The 20056-nt window shown below is 35.6% G+C and overlaps 1 protein-coding gene across 1 annotated transcript in view; it reads right to left on the reverse strand.

Annotated features, from left to right (window-relative positions):
• Window positions 1-821: 821 nt before the first annotated feature.
• LOC145663155 (neuropeptide SIFamide receptor-like) overlaps window positions 822-20056 on the reverse strand; it is a 550582-nt gene continuing 531347 nt past the window's right edge. The window contains exon 3 of the mRNA XM_081729477.1: window positions 822-1889. Within this exon, the coding sequence (XP_081585603.1) occupies window positions 1163-1889 (727 nt within the window). The 3' untranslated portion in view covers window positions 822-1162. The remainder of the gene's footprint in view (window positions 1890-20056) is intronic.

Genomic DNA, 20056 nt, shown 5'->3' on the forward strand with positions numbered 1-20056 from the left:
TAATTCATTTATGTTTTAAATTATAATAATAATTGCTTTCCTTTAATAATGCTTAGTTGTCCACCAAATAACAACGAAAAATATGTATGGTTTACTTATTGCAGTTAGTTAGATAGTAGCAAAAAACGCATATCTTCTTCTATCAAAAGTTAATATAGCGTTCTCTTAAATTATTAAGTAGAGCCTAGTTTGAATTTAAAAACATATTTTTCAACAAGACATTTCGTTTTATATATACGTATATCTATAGCAATATTTATATATTTTAACAAGTTCAACTTGTTTTAAAATATTTTAGAACAATTACCTAACTTCCTAAAGCTTCATAGCCAATTTGTTTGAAATAGTGTCATATACAATTAATACTGTAGTATTAGTTAATATTCCATTACAACATTGTGTTACTTATATTCGTCACTATACTGTAATAATTTATGATTAATTTTAAACTTATTAAATTTATAATAAATATAGACACAATAAGCATATAATATTTTTTTATAAAACAAAGTAAATCTTATAATTCAAATACATACACATTTGCTAAAACTCAGAAAGTAACTAAATTTTGAACTAACAAAATGTGTATGAAGTAAATTATTATTTACACAAAGAAAATAACATATGGCACAATAATAATACTTATTACTAATTAATATATTCTAAACGAAACAATTAAGTAAATTTTAAATATGGCCTTAAATTGTCTGATAATACAACCAATGTATCTTTCTTGATCCGTGGTTACATACAAAGCTGGGAGTCATTTCACGAGGAAAAATACGACATTCATAAAAATATGCTATGACAGCATTATTCGGGGACAATCCAAGATCAAAAGGACACAAATTGTCCCTATCCAAATCTAAATCCCTATATTGTGCTCCATCTTTGTTCCTATTGATGACAAAACTTCACGGTAGTCAGAACAATATGTAACTTCTAATCCAAAGCTGCTCCCGAAACTGAATCAAACAATTTTTTTTTTTGGAACCCGCTTTTTCAAATCCTTCCAAAGAAATTGGCAGGACAGCAAAAATTCCAAATTACAATGTTAACTTTGTCTTCCAGTTGGCAACAAATTGTCACCACAAGACAATTTCTTTTACAAGATTGTACCACACAAACAAGCCAAAAATGGGCCTCTTTACTTGAAGAAGTGTTAAACACCTGTGTTGTTGTAGATATAAGCGACTGATGTCTCTTGACGAACAGAGGAATTCAGGTAATAAGAAGATTTCCTTGTACTGGAGTTGTAACTTAGCTCATACCGAAGAGTACCGCAACATTTTCGACTCTGAATTATGGCCACAAAACCACGACGGAATTTCTTATTGAAAAACGCATACAAAATAGGATTGATGCAAGAATTTGAAGACCCTAGCCATTGTGCAATTGGAGTTACTATCGTTAGTACGTCTTCTTCCCATAATTCCAACGTTTTGCCTAACTTGATTCTTGCGAAGATAATGTACAAGGGCAACCAAGATAGGACAAAGATAATAACCACAGCAATTAGCATTTTAACGACTTTAACCTTGGACTTTTGTTGCATCTTCTCCATGTGGCCATCTTTAGTGTCGGATGGAATGTGACGCTTCCAAACTTTAACCCAAATCAATACGTAACACATAGAAATTACAAAAAGCGGGATGATGTAACAACACATGAGGTTGTCAATTAGAAAATACAAGTCGCCGTTCATGTAGGGTGGCCAAATCTCGATGCACAACTGGATGTCTGGATACTGTGGAAATACAATGTGGAGGTCGAAGTACAGAGCCCAAGGAATCGTCTGTGACAGAGCTACCAGCCAGATGACTACAATGATGAACTTGGCTCTACGTTTGGTGATTTGACACTTCAGAGGATACCAGATGGCCAGGAATCTGTAATGAAAACAAAATGAAAATTATTATTATTATACAATACAAGGTGTTGACTTGATTAAAATTACTCACAAATATAGATCGGAGGGCATATTGTAAATTTGGCCTTAAATATTTCCAATGGTTCTATAATTTACGATAAACACTCCTAAGCTAAAACACTTTCATTATCAAATAGTCAGAGGGTCTTAGAAGGTATAGACAGCGGTGTTTAGGTATTAGGAGATAAGGTGAGATCGTTAGATGGGAGATTGGGTCCAACTTCCATGCGAGATTAGTAACTTAGTTTTAACATTCTTCGTTTACCGAGTCTCAATTGATTCACCAGATCAGTACATATTCGAATTCTTGACCAGTGTCAGTTCATAACATAACCCACATCATCCGACTGACGCAATGACTCGCTTCAGCCCTGGCGTGTTTATTCTAACTGTTCGAATTAGAACATTATATTTGCAAGTTGATATTCAGAAAAAAAAAACAAAAACAAATCCACAGAAATGACTAGAAAATGGTCTTCTATTGTTATTTCAAGAAAACATTTTATTTATATTAGTTTGCCACAAAATTCGTTTCCATCCTATAATTCAATGTATTTTATTTACGTTTGAAATGTGAAATTATGCAAGGTCTCCTCCGTTTATAACTAACATCCAGTTTTTTATTTGAACATTTGTAACTTTTCATTAAGATACAGTTTGGACTTTTAATATTGGCATTTTCCCATAGAAATTTAGCAGTAAAATAGCACTCATTCATTTTTTTATTATTTTATTTTCTTGTTCAGTTTGCATTAGTAGTCTCAAATGGAAGGTATGAGCTACGCTATCTACTGCATTTAATATAATATAACACGAAACTTTATAATGCTAAGTTCTTCTTCTAATACGTTTATATTCCATATTTTTTATCTGTGCTTCCTTTTCTTCTTCTCTTCTTCCTCTTGTTCTTCTCTCGCCTCTTCTCCCTCTGTCTCACTTGTGTAGCTTTGTCCAACAGATATCCATCGGTTTCAATTGTTCGTTGTGTGTGTATTTTAAGTTTCTCCCTACATCAACTTATGAATCTTGCAATACTCTATAAGCAATACTCCGTAAATGGTGCAGAAGTCGTTTAAAAAAAAAAAATCGGACTTCGTTTCCACAGGTTCAAAGACATGTTTCTCAAGATTTTCTATAGATACATTAAAAAAAAAATGTCCATCTACTTGGAAACAAGACATCAACTTTCAGTGTGGGTTGAAGATATTGAAAGACATTGTGGTAGTGAAAGATGTAGCAGGAAGATGGATTAAGCTGATACAAGAATACGGGAATATTCTAACCAAGGACGAGAAAGAAAAATAATACATACGCAGATCGTCAGTGAACACAGGAAAAGTATCCAGGTGCTACAAAAATTGGTTTAATGATGCAGGGTCATTCCATGTCAAATCACCTATTTTAAAAACATGACTGTGCTTCAATGTCTCAGATTCTCTTCAAAAATTTTTCATACATTAATACCAATGAAATTATGCTAAATTAATTTTTTCCGATTTTTTGGATGAGAAATGGGCCGGGGAGAAATTTTTGAAAAATGTGAATTTTGCTTCAATTTCACTTCTCGGCACCCACCATCATGGTACTAAAATTACTATAACTTCCTTATTTTTGAAGTTATTGGGCTTATCCAGGCGTCAAACCTTAATTTTTTCTCTTTCAGTAGATCTTAAGTAACCTTGCCAAAGGTTACACTGTCAAAATTAATGGACTTAGAGAGTTTTTTTTTTTTTTTTTTTTTTTTTTTTTTTTACAAATTGTGCCGTTGCTCAAAAGTTACAATTATGTTAACAGATTAAATATTTCCTCTGAAGTAGTGATGGCCAATTCCGGAATTTTTACTTTCCGGATTCCGGAAAGTAAAATCGGAAAAAAATCGGAATTCGGAAAAATTCCGATTTCTGAAATATATGCAATTCGGAAAAATTCCGATTTCGGAAATATATGGAATTCGGAAAAATTCAGGAAAGTGAAATTTCCGATTTCGGAAAATTTTGGCTATCCCTACTCTGAAGTGGCAAATCATCTTAGTAAATATTAGATATGCTTAAAAATAGAACTGGTGTAATGTGTAGTTTTGGTATTACCACAATATATATTTTTGAAATTTAACTAGGACTATGAACTTTTTTCCCCAATTGTACCATCGCTTACAGCTATCAAACTTTTGTAACTTTTTATAGGATTAGTTTCCATTTACTAAGTATAATAACAAAAAGGGATACATTTTTTTTGGTAATAATATTGCGGTTTTGTGAATGAAAATTACAGGCGTAGTAATGTAAGGAGTTGAGTGATTATTACAAAAGCTATTAACAAAATTAAGAAATAATCGACCAATGTACATAGATGAAAACAATAAACATACATACCAGTAATACTTCTTAGAATTACATAGATTTACATACAAAATGTTGTGTCCTATATTTTACAGCTCATTCTTTTCATTGATGATATGGTGTCTTCTTTTAAGTTTGCTCTCATTTGCATAAGTCCGGGCTGATTGGCTTGTAAGGGATGGAACAGGAACTTCCCAGATGATATTTTCAAAAGGTATCCAACAAAAGTCTTAATTTTCTTGCCAGTAGAATATAGAAGGCCGAGTGCGATTAATGAATTGCACTCTGACGTACAAAAATAAAATTACAAAAATACCAAGAGCACCCTTTTTTATACTTTAACCATATCATGTATGTGCTAAAATGATCCTATAAAAAAGGTTTCAAGAGTTTCACAGTTGTAATTTACGAGCAATGACACAATTTGTAACAAAACTTAAAACTGTATATTTCCGTACATGTAAAATACTACTACTACTACTACAAATAATAATAATAATAATAATAATAATAATAATAATAATAATAATAATAATAATAAAAATAATAAAAATACCGAAAGCACCCTTTTTATTTTTTAGCCATATCATGTATGTCCTAAGATAATTCTATTTAAAAAGTTTCCAAAGCTTCATAGTCGTAATTTAGGAGCAATGGCACAATTTGTAACAAAACTGTATATTTCCGTATATAAAAAATAATAATTACAAAAATACAAAAAAACACCCTCTTTATTTTTTATGCATACCATGTACGTGTTAAAACAAAATAGTTTCAAAAATTTCATAGTTGTAACTTTTGAGCAATGGCACAATTTGTAAATATAACTTAAAATTTGCTTTGTGTGCTCATTAATGTTTGACAGTGTAACCATTTGCAAGGTTTCTTAGGATCTGCTGAAAGAGCAAAAATTAAGCTTTCATTTGACACCTGGATAAGCCCAATAACTTCAATAATAAGGAAGTTATGCTGAGTGCCAAAAAGTGAAATTGAAGCAAAATTAACATTTAAAAAAAAATTCTTCCCGGCCCATTCCTCATCCAAAAAATCGGAAAAAATTAATATAGCATAATTTCATTGGTATTTATGTATGAAAAAACAATTGAAGAGAATCTGAGACATTGAAGCTCTAGGTGATTTGACATGGAATGACCCTGCAGTAAGATTTGACTAGTTATTCACAGTCCTTCCGTTTTAAACTTTCATTAATTTCTTATAAATAATTTCTGCTTAGACTGGCGTGTATTGGGATGGAATGTGTTATTATAAAATAGCATATATAATTGTTTTATTGTTACGTTTAAGTACCACTTTTAAATACTTCTGTATACTATGAAGAAAAACAATATTGAAGGATGAACTATTATTATAAAGGTAATAATTATTGTATGATTAGAGAGTTGAAAATAAAAGCTGATGTGTCGAAAAGCTACCCCATAAACCCCATTTCTATTTAAAATTTTGGGTCTGAATCAAAGATGACGGACTTCAAGATAACCGCCACCATGGTATTACTCAGTTTCAGGTGTGGCCCTACCTCGATTACCCATATACAAGATATAGTCTCTTTTCCAAGGTACAATGTTCTATTTCAAACTTTTGCCATATTTGCGTACTATGTATAGCTCGATAGCAATGACTTGCTGTCTGATTCTTTCAAATTGCAGGAAGGTATAAACTAACGCAACATTATTACGTCTATTTACACCAGTTGATCTACAACGATTCATTATCCTAGTTCTTATTTTCGTCATTTCTCCTGCGTATACCGCGTATCTGCATATACAATTGTGCGTGTGTTATTTCAACATCAAGCACCACATTTCGTAAAGGTTTGCATCAATGCAACGCAAATTCTGCGGTTTAGTTTGCGATACTAGGCATAGCATTTATAACTGATTTTAACACGTTTTGCGTCCCATTGCCACAAATGCAGTAAAAAAAAGGACCCTATTGAAAACGTTAAGTTACTGATGGAAGGATAGAAGAGGGGTATGTGTTAGCAGCATAATAACCAATGATCTACCCAATTACAGTGAAACTTCTACTAACGGACACCTCTATAAAGCGGACACCTCCCGTAACGGACATATTTTGTAATCCCCAAACACTGTAATAGGATAAAACATATTGGCAAACCTCTCTAAAACGGACACTCTCTAGTACGGACACGGACAGTCTTTTCTGTCCTTTTTAGGTATTATTTACCTCCGTATTACGGACACTTTCTTTATAAATAAGTTGAAAAGTATTGTAAAAATACATTTTTAGTAATTCATACATGTGTCATCAAGAAAGCATTGTGACATTTTGTCTCCTCAACTGTCTACTCAGCAATCCAGACGAAGAGTCCTCTGTTTAACACCACTCTCATGTCCTTTGCTTGCATTCCACTCGCACCCAAGCTGTTTTAGACATACAAGTGATTGGCAGTTGCCCGCCATTTGGAATAACACGTTATTCTACTGTCCTGCTGGAATCTCTAACCAAGCAGAAGACAAGTTCGGTAGTTTTTGCCCGCGGGTACACATATTCTCACAAAAATACACTACTGGACTGCAATTAACCCACAAATTAAAGGGACATACTGAAAACGTAAATGTAAAGTGGAGAGAATTATAACATCTTATTTCCATCTTGTGCCTCGAACACAGAGTATTGGACAGCAGAGGACAACACAGGTACAGTAACATTTTGGTAATATTCGTGAATACATGATTCATCCAAAAATATTGTTACTAATTGCATATTACCTTCTTTACTAATTTACGTAAGAAAATATCAAGACCTCTCTAAGGCGGACACCTCTCTATACCGGACAATTATTGATTCCCCACGGCTGTCCGCTTTAGAGAGGTTTCACTGTATTTAGTTTTCTTCTGTTATAGCTTTTCTCTACTTCTCTTTCTTTCTTTATTGTTTTCATTATTTTCACCGAGAGGGCCTAGGCCGCGATTGTGCGGCCTAGCGGCCCTGACCAGTCCGTTCCTGCACAATTTCATGGTCGGTCGAAGGACACAAACTCACTTACGCTCGCTTTAATTATGCTTATTGTTAAACGATTTTCTGCCCTATATTGTGGCAGATTAATTGGATGAATAAGCAAGTGTTGAAGTAAGTTGAAACAGTTTAAGCCAGAACACTCAGGAAACCCATTACTTTGAAATTCCCAAAGAGAAGTTTTAGCTAACTTCTTTGGTTTGCGGTTTCGCTGCCGCTAAGAGTTACTTGAGACTTGTAATTAGGAATCTTCAAACAAAGCAGAAATTCAAAGACAATATTGCTGTTCAAAGGAAGTTTTGACTTAGTTTTCAAAATATGGTTATTGTTTTCTTCAGTTCAACAACAACAGCTGCTCAAACGTAATTAATTGAATTTAAATTGTACACTTCAGAGCACAATTTCTTTCTTCTGCTTCTATGGATAGTTCTCTGTGAAATAACGAGGTTATCACTACTATTCTATATCTATTAACTGATACCAAGAATAACGTGTTAATCTATAGGATAGAATTACGAAAGATGTATATACATATAGTTTTCAAAATAATGGATTCACCCATGTAGTCGATCAAATAAAAAAACTATGGATCGCGTTGGCTCAGTGGTAGCCCCCTATCTCTGATGCCTGGGGATTTCTGGTTCAATCTCAGCTTCCGCCAAGTGGGGTTTCCGTTGGATAAGCACCGTCTACGTAGGTTTTCCCGGGGGTCTTCGTTTCCTGACACTTTCGTCACTTCACCATTATTATTTATCTCATTAACATCGTCTCCCGTAGCTTGGGTACGTAACTGTAGGAAGGTAAAGAAAGAAAAATAAAAGAAAAACACGCTTATGAGATATATAATTTACTGTTCCAATTCACGTTTAGACGAATGTTGTTCAGAGTAAATGATTGCGAAAGAATTGCTGGAATGAAAATGTGCAAAAAAATGAAATAGCACCGAGACAACCCACGGATACCATGTTACCAGCAATATACTCCTATGTACTAGGATCGAACTAGATACTTCACGCATCAAAAGTGAGCGTTTTACCACCCCAGGCATCGTGCTGCCTGCAACAAGTTTATTTTATATAAGTAGCATTCAGTGGCGTATTTAGGGGGGCTTCCGGGCTTAAGCCCCCCCGAAATCTTACTTACTATAGTAAAGTATATTAAATATCTTGCTGAATTTTCACATTTTCAGGCAAAGCCCCCCGAAAGTTAGCAAAGCCCCCCCCGAAACAAAATCGTAAATACGCCACTGGTAGCATTAAACATGTATAACGTTCATACACTACGAGTGTCTCGGGTTAATGCTATGTTGGGTTATGTATAGTACACGAGGCGGTGTAGTACGGATTCCTGTGAGTAGAAGGCAAGTCGTTATTAGTACAGAAAATAAGACCTTTCCAATTTCCAAAGAGGGCAAATTGTTCGTTCGCGACAAGTTGGAAAAAGTATATACAAGACTCGCATTGTGTTAGATAAATAATAATTCGGCGTTAATCCTGAAATCTCACGTGATCTTAAGATAGTAGTGTCTCTTTATGTGTCTCGAAAGAATTAACTCTCGATCTGGCATCACGTGTGTGGAAATTTTGAATTTAACGGTGGAGTATTGATGTATAGTGACAAATATTTATGTTCAAATCTAGATACAGCAGTCCAAGAAACCAAAATGAAATAAATATGTGGTTGTTTTTTTAAAGTTACTAATAGGTACAGCAGCTGAAACAAATGAGTTAGTAGCAGACATATATAAAGTAAGTTTAATTTTGTATCTAATCTTTCCGCGCTGGATCTACTATTCACAGATAAGCGAAGCATGGCATCACGTGCGAAAACCGATGCCAGCGCCAACTCCATGCAACGAAATCGATCATTGGTTGTACAGACTACAATAACGAATCCCAACAGGACATATAGGAAGATAGTTGTCTCTGTTTTCTTTCTGTAGTAATAGATACATTGAGAAGAGCTGTGTTCAAAATGGTAACGGTATACAGAAGATATCAGATAAGAGGAGTAGTGGATGGATATCAAAACTAAGTCAGAGGGATCTCCGAGCATTCGAGAGGACTGATACAAATAGCCACAGATCTAATGCGTCAGAATTGACTGTAGAACTCAATCATTATGTGGAACAACCTATTTTTATAGTCACAGTCGGACGAGAATTCATACTTTCAACATCTGCGATCGGATTGCGATTTCCATACCTTTTATCGTTGTCTCCATCCTATAGAGCGAATCCCAACAGAGACACAAAATATGGACTGATCGTTCATAGGTATGGTGGGTGCTCAAAGAGCCACATACTGTGTAGTATATCATAAGATAATTTTCTTTATGATCTGCGATTTTTGGGCTTGTACAGTCAGAAACAATATTAACCCCCTCGGCCCCCGTGTCGCCAATAGGCGACATGTGAATTATACATGTGATGTATACACTGAGTCCCCATGTCGCCTATAGGCGACATGCACTCAGCGGACAGATGACAAAGATATAAGAAAGAATAACTGAAAATTGGCTAACAGTGTATACAACGGAAGGTAACTATAATATTAGAACATAACATTTCTACCCCAAAAAATTGCTGGAACCGAGGAGGTTAGGTATAGGTTGGAGCAATTATTTCTTATACCTCCAAACTATAGTTAAAATTGTTCCTGACTGTACTATTATTTCACTTACCTATTCAATTTGTTAAAGAGTTTTAAAAACACTTTTAGTTGATGTCAGTCAAACGCAAGAGATGAGAGTTTACCCAATTCTTACAAGATGTTTTCCACCATAAATTTCGTTAAAAAAATAACTGATTTTCATGAAACAGCTTGCGTGTTTCCTTTGAAACTTAATACGACTCGAACCCGGGACTACGTGAATAGAAAGGACATGGATTAGGCACTTGGTCACAAACGAGCACTACATTGAACCTAACTTTATTTTATGGGTTAAGTAAGTTACACAAAATACATTAACAATAGTCTGTCCTGCTAATAACATTATTGTTAGTAGTAGTATTATCAACTTTCGATCAAAGTGGAGTACAGAAATATGGTGAATTGACAAGTGGTAACAATATACTTGAGCTATCAATGAATTTCGACGTTTCATGATCCCTACTACACGAAACGTGGTTTATCTTCATCCAAGATGGAAAAACATTCGAGAATTTAGCTGACTGCGATAATTAAAATTACACATTGGAAATAATTTTGCTACTGTATTTTATATATTAAAATCTGTATACTGAAAAAGAAGGAAAATCTCAAATTTTCTAATATTTTTCAGCGAAGAAAACTTTTGTTTTATTTTATTTTGAGTAACTCCTGTTTAGGTTTAACTGCTTCGACTGCAACAACCGAAGTGTATTTAATTCTAGGTTTGCATACACCCTATTGAGTGCCGACTTGAAATACAACCTTTGTAATTAAGAAAATGAACACAGCAAAATTAATCCTTGAATATGCTGTCTCCTGATTATATTCAAGGGAAACGAATGACCTTATATGAGCCGAATGTACGTATAGCCTCCAGGACACTTAATTGGATTGAAATACAAGGTAAATTGTATTGTGTAGTAGTAATAAAAATACTCATAAGAGAATTTTTTTTAACGAACTAACATAAGAGATTGTATTATAGTTAAACTTGAGGTTGAGGTCTTTCAAGGTCGAATTTTTTCCTGCATCAAGAATATTGAGGACAGAATTATTACAATATCCAAGTTTCAGTAATTAACGCAACGTAAAGAAGATAATTGGAATTCCGAGATCCAACGTTATTAGCGATATAAAGTGTTAGCATTCATTATCGTGTTCTTCATTATATTTATACAAGGAAAGAATAACATAGTCCTTTTTTCATTTTTGAACTAAAAAACTCATAAAAGCAAGTTAATGAGATCAATATTTCTGGATTATTCCACCTTCTAACCTAAATATTTGCATATCATCTACGTTTATATGGAATCTTGTGTATAGACATGTCCATGTTACAGGTAACGTCAGAGAAGAAGAAAGAGCTAATACAGGGGCTATTTTGTGCAGGTACTAAAATATTTGTTAACCTAGGCACGCTAAAAGTTGATAATTAAAGAGTTTGGTTTACCAAAGGTGCTTTACGTGTTACCCTTTCCAGTGGCGGATCTAGAAGGTAAAAACTTGGGGGGGGGAGGCAGAGCCCAGACTATGATAGGTGTATCACGAGTTTATTATTATTATCATCATCATCATCATAGGTATTCTGCCTTTATTGGCAGGTCACTTGCCGCAGCTGAGAAGCTTCCATGCTCCACGGTCCTCCTCCGCTAACCTCTTCGTCTTCGCGTATGATCTTTCTGTTTTAATATCATCCATTAATTGTAGTCTCCTTCGCCCCCTCCCTCTCTTTCCCGCCACCATACCCTCTAGGACGTCCCTCATGATACAATCACTTCTTAGGCAATGTCCCAACCAGTTTCTCTTCTTCTTCTTAATAATATCTAAAAGTGTTATTTTCTCACCCACGATTTCTAACACTCTCTCATTCGTTTTCCGCTCTACCCAACTAATTCTTCCCATTCTTCTCCACACCCACATTTCGAAGGCTTCTAGTCGATTTTCGTCACCTTTACGTAAGGTCCACGTTTCCAACCCATACAGTACAACACTCCACACGAAGCATTTTATGAGTCTTTTCTTCTCTTATAGGCCTATGAGTCTTAGCACTATAAACTTTCAAAAATATATAAATAATAATTTAAATTATTTTTGTCACTTGGTGGCCCCACGTAGCGTACTCTTTAACGCTTTGCGGGTTCGATTCTAGGTGCGGGCACTCGGTCGGAAAAGTATAAAAAAAAGCTTTCTCCGACCAGCCCTCCTGCATGTTTTTTTCTGGGTATTCCTCATTCATACCAGACAAATGTCGGGATGGTACCTAACATACAGTTCCCCTTCCCCAATCCTTTCTTCCTTCCCTTTCCTCCGATAGTGATCACCGAGGGACGTCATTCCTCATACGGTACCTAACGGGCTAATGATTCCGAAATCTCAGATACCTAATTTCTAATCCTAATCCTCAAATGTATTCTTGGGGCACTTAATCGATGACAGGAAACCGCTTATCGCTATCTATTACCGTTTTGGCTCTTTATTAATCAATGTTAAAACCGGAAACAGTTGATTTCTACTACTTCCGTCGGATGGATCACTTTCATGAAGAAAACTGATTTCTAGCTTTTGACCCTATAAATCTTGGACAAAATTGATAATGATCCAGATAAGTACTTACCCAGATTTTTGTTTTGTGTCAGGACTGAGGGATGCACATTTTTTTTTTCTCCTGGACGGATAGAGTGACACGGACACCTGGACAAACAGGGCAATGGTAAACCAAGCCTTACAATTTTAGTTTCAAAATATATATGAGATGTAGTCAAAAATACGGCGAATAACTTTATTAGAAACATAAATGTATTTCATTTAATCTCCTTCAAAGTACTGTCCTTGGCTAGCAATGCACTTATCCCAACATTGACTGGAAGAATTTCTGGGTTTCTTTTTTTTTTTTTTTTTTTTTTTTTGAGGGAGGGGGAGGAAGGGCTCTGTCGTGGCATTATCAATGTCACTAATGGTAGCAAAACGTATTCCTTTAAGCACGGTTTTAATTTTAGGGAAGAGCCAGAAGTCGCATAGTACTAAATCTGGTGAGTAAGGTGGATGTGGACAGTGAGGAACACTTTTCCCTGCCAAAAACTCGCGGATTAAAAGCGAGGTGTGGCACGGCGCCTTTTCGTGGTGATGAAAGAAGCCATTTACCTACTTAATCGGCGGTTAAAATGCTTTTCATGGACTCATATGAGATGTTTAGTTCTTCGGAAATCTCTCGGATAATCATTCTCGTGTTTGAACAAATCATTTGTGCCACTTTTTGTACGTTTTCATCTGTTTCTGACGTTGAAGGATGTTTTGATCGTTGCTCATTTTCAACCGATTCTTAGCCGGTTTTATGGGGGCGCGGTGGCTCAGTGGTAGAGCGTTCTCCTCCGGTGCTTGGGATCCCTGTTTCAATCTCAGCTTGCACCGTATGGACTTTGTGGTGGACAAACAACGTGCTCGTGGGTTTTCTCGGGGTTCTCCCATTTCCTCCCACTTTCTTCATTCCACCGTTTCACTCATCTCTCATCATCACCGTCTCCTTTAGCCTAATCGGCATAACCATGGGACATAAAACTTAAGGATTTCATTTCATTTTTTTTTCTTAGCCGCTTTTGAATCGCTCATATCACAGTCTTCAATGCAACCGTTTCATCGCCCTACACTGATTTTCACTATTCGTGATCTTCTTTGGCACTTTTTCTGGATCTTAGAACAAAACTTAATGACACACATTCTTAGCACATCCTGATTCTTTTGCCTCTGGAAGCCAAATAACATGTCACAACTCGTTCAAACTTCACACTGACTTGGTTTAAGCTACCGGGATTACTAGTCGAAATGGATAGAAGATCAATAGATGGCACTGTGCAACTACGTTCATTGTACATTTTGATCACACCTTGTGTATATACAATAGAAAAAAATGTTTTACTGCCCAATAAAAATTCACGAATATGGCCCAGAGATGGTACAAGAGTATAAGAAGGATAACAATAGGTGTATTTTTTTGTAATCAAAATTGAAGGTTAATTTGTTACTTTATCTTGTTAGTATCTAAATTAGTAACCATATTTTAATTTTGTTTATCGTTTTATAACAAAGTACATTGATCCACGCACGTTTCCGTAATTGCAATTCACATAACTTTAACCGTACTAATCACACTACTTTAACCGTAGTTACGAACACGAGAACAAACAGCCTGAAATCTTCTGTATACGTTTTTTATTACATCTGGAATGGAAGTAATACATACGAGTAAAAACTTTCTCTGCTTCTTCTGCTAAAACTACCTAGGTCCAGGCCCGTATCCAGCGGGGCCTAGGGGGCCGGACCTCCCCTAAAATTTCACTGGCCCCCGTAAAATTTTTACGGTAGGCTTGTAAGTGAACAATAATATTGTGATGAACTATATATAATATGGTTGGGTCGGGCTCCCCTAACTTCTACCGGGCCCCCTTCATTAAGAGAGTAAGAAGGCTGCCTCTTTAATTAATATAGAATTAAAAGCACGACGACGAGAAATTCTTGCTCCTCTTTGTTAATTTTCCGTCGACTGAATTATATTGGGGGGTGCACGAATCCACCTTTAAAACCCTTTGATGTTTTGTGGTCGATTAAGTAACCACTCACTATAAAATCGATTTACATTAATAATTCAACCATACTGCATGGAGATGTTTTTCCATATATCCTTTGGTTCAGAAAATAACCACTACACGCCTACACTGTTTTGCCAACAGATGGTACTGCCTGCTTTCATAGTAAATGTGCTGATGGTTATATTTGTCAACTGAGCAAGGAAAGCTCAAAGATGGCAAGATAACAACTCCGCGTGCAGCAAGTAGTACAAAGAGAGACCAACTCTGGCTTACTATGACATCTAGCGGGAAATTCAAAACTTCATTAGGAAAAGGGCGTCTTAGCTAATACGCAAAGCTGCTTTTCTATGTCCGAACTAGAAATTACATGCAGCAATACAAATACAAAGTAAATTTTGCATATCTGCAAAGCAGCGCGCTAAAGGGTTTAAGATTGCAATATTTTCAAGCAAATAATCCTTAAAAGCACAAATCAAAATCATTGAAACCTAATGTTTTAATAACACAAAATGTGATAAAGTACTACAAACACATGTTACGCACTATATTGGAACGTATTTCTTTATGATGCGCACTTTTGTTTTTATACCGGACTTCTATTAAATGTAAACTCCAATTCAATGGAAAAATCCCCAAGTAATTCGTTAATTGGACTTGTATAATTTCCACGACAGAATTCATTTCGTAAAACCAAGACATTGTCAATAGATGTTGCTTGAAGCACACAATGACAGAAAGAACAATTGATCTCCGAATGAGAATTTTCACTTGTATTTTTAGGCACTAACCATTCAGTTGCCTTCAAGTTTTACACATACTTAATTAAAGAAAATTCATCTCAACTATTTCTTAATCTGTGTTATCCATTTCTTTTTATTTTCCTCAAATAAAACTAGGATATGTTCTATATTTCAAGTTGAAATTTACTCGTAGATTAAACTTATTACTCGGAACTTGTGCCGCTAGTAAAATAAGTGTGCGATGTGTATCTGTCTCAGCGTTGCCAGACCTAGCATAATGATGCTAGATCTAGCATAATTTGCATGTCTTTAGCATCTAGCATCTTGCTTTTAGCACCCTGCCCAAATCTAGCATAATTTCAACAAGTTTATCAAAAAGCCGCAAAACCTGGAGATGACAAAGAAGTTGGTCGTGGGAAGAAAAAGAACGGCAGAAATGTATCCTCTCCCATTGCTTCATACAGGCAGTCTCATTTTCCGAAGTAAGTTAGAAACGGCTTTGGACTTTTTTTTTTTTTTTTGGCTCCACCAAGGGTTTTCTAATCCTCTAACTGCGAAGCATGGGCGGATCTATGGGGGCCATTCTCCCCCAACTTTTTCACAACTTCACCATCTTTATTTCTGACTTCATGACCATCCTTATTCCTGAAATGAAAGGTCCGAGACCGACCAAAAATCTGCTCCCCAGCAGACAATTCCCAACTCCGCTTATGCTGCGAAGTAATTTTCTTTCAAAATATGTAAACAAACACTTTGCATTCATTTATACGATACTAGCAGCGTTCACCCCGCTTCGCTGCGGTCACCCCGGAACGCAATAAACTTTGTTACTTAGATAATTTTTACTTTTTCGCTTTCAAGTGATATGATAAAAACCATAGAAGATTGCAGTAAATGTTAACATTATATCGCCTGTCATTTATGTTAACCCGCCCCGCTTCGCTGCGGTCACCCCGGAACGCAATAAACTTTGTTACTTAGATAATTTTTACTTTTTCGCTTTCAAGTGATATGATAAAAACCATAGTAGATTGCACTAATGTTAACATTATATCGCCTGTCATTTATGTTAACCCGCCGAGTGACACGGTCATGCGGGTTGCATATAAATACGTTTATTTTTACCTATGATGAACTAACAAAGGATTTGTACGTTATGGACACTTGAATGGTCAATTATCTCAAGACACTGGTAATTAAAAATTAAAGTGATATGATAAAAACCATCTAGGGTCCAAATCCTAATAACCCCCCAAAAATGAAAGAAATTGGTTCAGCCGTATTAGCGTGATGAGGGAACAAAGGATTTGTACGTTCTCTTTTATATATAAGATATACGCCATTGAGTCTGGCAACGACTGCACTAGTTTAGTTCAGTTAAAGCTTTGGTGCGTGAAGTATTGAGTTCTATCCACGCATTCTTGCGCTTTGCACATTTTAAGTTACGTTCTCGTATCTCAATTTCGTTTTTTTTCTTTTAAGGTGGATCGCTAGGTGTTTCCAGTGCTATGCTAAACGCTGCTTAAATAGTGCGGCGTTGCCAGATATTGTGGAGTGTTTACTGATGACAGATAATAAAGGAAGTAATCATGGAATTCTGCTTGGATACTCACTAGAGAAATTAGTTTTCGACCCTTACCGCAATTCCGCTTCTCGAACTGCAACGCTAGAATCCAGGAATTTTCTTATTGTGACTACTACAGTAAACGTACAAATTTGGCAACAATGCATTATGGCGTTCTGCGCAAGTTTCGTCTCAAAATCTATTTCCTTAATTGTAAATTAATATTTAAATAAAATATGAAACATAACAAGAAAAACGGTCAAACAATATATCTATTTCATGATAAGATTGTTACTTTAAAGTAATTTACACGTACAATTAAACATTTCGTAAAAGTGAACACTTATAGTAAGATCTTACAGCAAGTGTCATCTTTTGTGCTCATTGTAAAATGAATCAAATATTTGTTACATTTTTCGATATCAAGAGAGACAACCAAATGAATCAGTGTCTTGTGCTGAAACTGAAACATTACTCTATCTTATAGTACAATATTTATAATATGTAACGTTTCATTGCGCAGTACTTAAGGCAATGAACTAAAATATGTTCTGATTTTCGGGTGATGATCCATCTTAAAACTCCAGAATTAGTAATTATGAAGATCTAGCATAATTTGACCAAATCTAGCATAATTCCGATCAGGTTTTGGAATAATTCCGAGCTGTAAGTCTGGCAACGCTGATTTGTCTGTAGTCAGCAGCTTTTCACATGACAGGATGTGACCAATAGCTAACAAGTTTGGTATACCAGTAGATCTCCATCAGTTCAAATCGTCTAACCTCTTGTTTTCAAATTTCGCCACGGAGAGAAGAAATTGTGGGACGGAATGAGTCAATATGTATACATAAAGGAAGGCCAGACAACCAGATGATTTTTGAGCCAAGGCAGCCGGTCTAGCAACTGACAGGGACAACCCCGAAAGCGTTACTGTTCGTTCTTTATTTATTTATTTATTTATTACATTCATATTGATATTCAACCCAGAAGACCTTACTGTTCATTTTTTTTATTTAACTGATATTGCCAGGCGCGGTGGGGACACTCGGTTGCAAGGGTGTAACAGCTTATTCAGGCCAAATATCTAGAATATGGTTTTCCCTGAGTTTTCCTTATTCACACCAGCCAGACTCTGGGATAGTAGGCCTATTTTGCATAATGGTCCCAGGCCGTTTCCTTCTTCTTCCATTTCTTTCTTTCTCACTAATTACCAGGGGAAATGTGATCGCCGAGATACGCCATCCCTCATATGTGACGGGCTGCATGCTTATAGATGCCGAGAGACCAGAAATCTAATTCCTAATCCCTAATATTTACATATTTCACTTATATTGACAGTGACAAAGGCAACGGCGTCAAAGTTATATTTCGGGTAAACCTTATCCTCTCCGTGCGGAAAACGGGTATTGCAGCTAGTTATAAAATATATAGCAGATAATAATAAGAATACGAGAAATGAATTAGGTACACATGAAAAATGACGGCTAACGAATTTGCTTAATAGCTATGGAATTTCAACGGAAGCCAAGAATTGATACATTCAATATATATATATATATATATATATATATATATATATATATATATATATATATATATATATATATATATATATATATATATATATATATATATATATATATATATATATATATATATATATATATATATATATATATTACCTAACAAATTGTATCTTATACTGTTATCAGAAATAAATGACGTTTTTTGTCCTCCCTTTTAGGCGAAATAAGGGCACTTGTTTCTCGTAATCCTCGTTTCGTCTAAAATATTGGGCAATAAAATAATAAAATGAGTTTATTTTTGTATTAGGATCCTGTGTCATATTGCATTCATCATTGAACATTAGATTAATGATATATTTAATTTACTTGCTTAGTGGTTCAACTGGTTTCCTTACTTATACTATATCATTAATTTGATATTCGTTTATTAATTGTACAGTCTTGTTCAAAAGATCTTGCCCGCCCACCTAGCTTTAGAAAGTGATGTTCTGGTACTCGTACATGGAAAATTCTGAAACTTTGTTTCTAAATAAAAATCTCATTCGACGGAAGAAAATTAAGGTTTTTAAAATTTAATTCCAGCACCAGGTAAGAATCCATAGCTTTTAAAGAAAGGTGGTTGGCCAGGGTTTTGTGAACAAAGCTGTACATAAATTAAGTGAATATAAAAATAGGCTTTATTTTCTGGAAACAATATATCTTTTTCATTTTCCTTTAGTTCGGTTGATGTAGATTAAAGTCAGTGGCGTATTTACGATTTTGTTTCGGGGGTGGGGCTTTGGTAGCTTTCGGGGGGAGGGGCTTTGCCTGAAAATGTGAAAATTCTGCAAGATATTTCATATACTTTACTATAGTTAGTAAGATTTCGGGGGTTTAGCACGAAAGTCCCCCCTAAATACGCCACTGATTAAACATCAATATAAATAAAATAAATAAATAAAACCAAAAATATTATCCAAGGAAAAATGGGCCAATATAATATTTATATCAGTTATACTTGAATGACTGTACAGGATGGGCCATAGTTGTTTATATGTTATTTGACTGACTGTAATATTTGCAATTCTGGTCAAAAAGTTTCGATATGGCAACACTGTGTAGCCTGAGAATGGGAATAAGGGTCACTGGACGGGGCACCGTCATACCATACCATACCAGTGCGAAAGTAGTTGAACGAAATACTCTTGAACTGCTGAATCGGCCGAATTGGGTCTGTGGAGTGGCCAGCTCGATCTCCTTAATTGACCAACCGAACTTTTTTCTTATGGAGTGTTTTAAACGACAAAATGTATCAACATCACATACACAATTTGGGCGAACTACGGGAAGCTATCACAGAAGAGTTCCACAGGATATTAGTACGAGTCTTTCAAGCTGCTTGTAAGAACGTTCCTCTTCGTCTCCAGGCATGTATCGATTTGGATGGTTGCTCTTCGTCTCCAGGCATGTATCAATTTGGATGGTTGCTCTTCGTCTCCAGGCATGTATCGATTTGAATGGTTGCTCATCGTCTCCAGGCATATATCGATTTGAATGGTTGCTCTTCGTCGCCAGGCATGTATCGATTTGGATGGTTGCTCTTCGTCTCCAGGCATGTATCGATTTGGATGGTTGCTCTTCGTCTCCAGGCATGTATCGATTTGGATGGTTGCTCTTTGTCTCCAGGCATGTATCGATTTGGATGGTTGCTCTTCGTCTCCAGGCATGTATCGATTTGGATGGT

This window comes from Thermobia domestica, chromosome 10 (genome assembly GCF_964235325.1).
Source record: "Thermobia domestica chromosome 10, izTheDome1.hap1.1, whole genome shotgun sequence".
NCBI lineage: Eukaryota > Metazoa > Arthropoda > Insecta > Zygentoma > Lepismatidae > Thermobia > Thermobia domestica.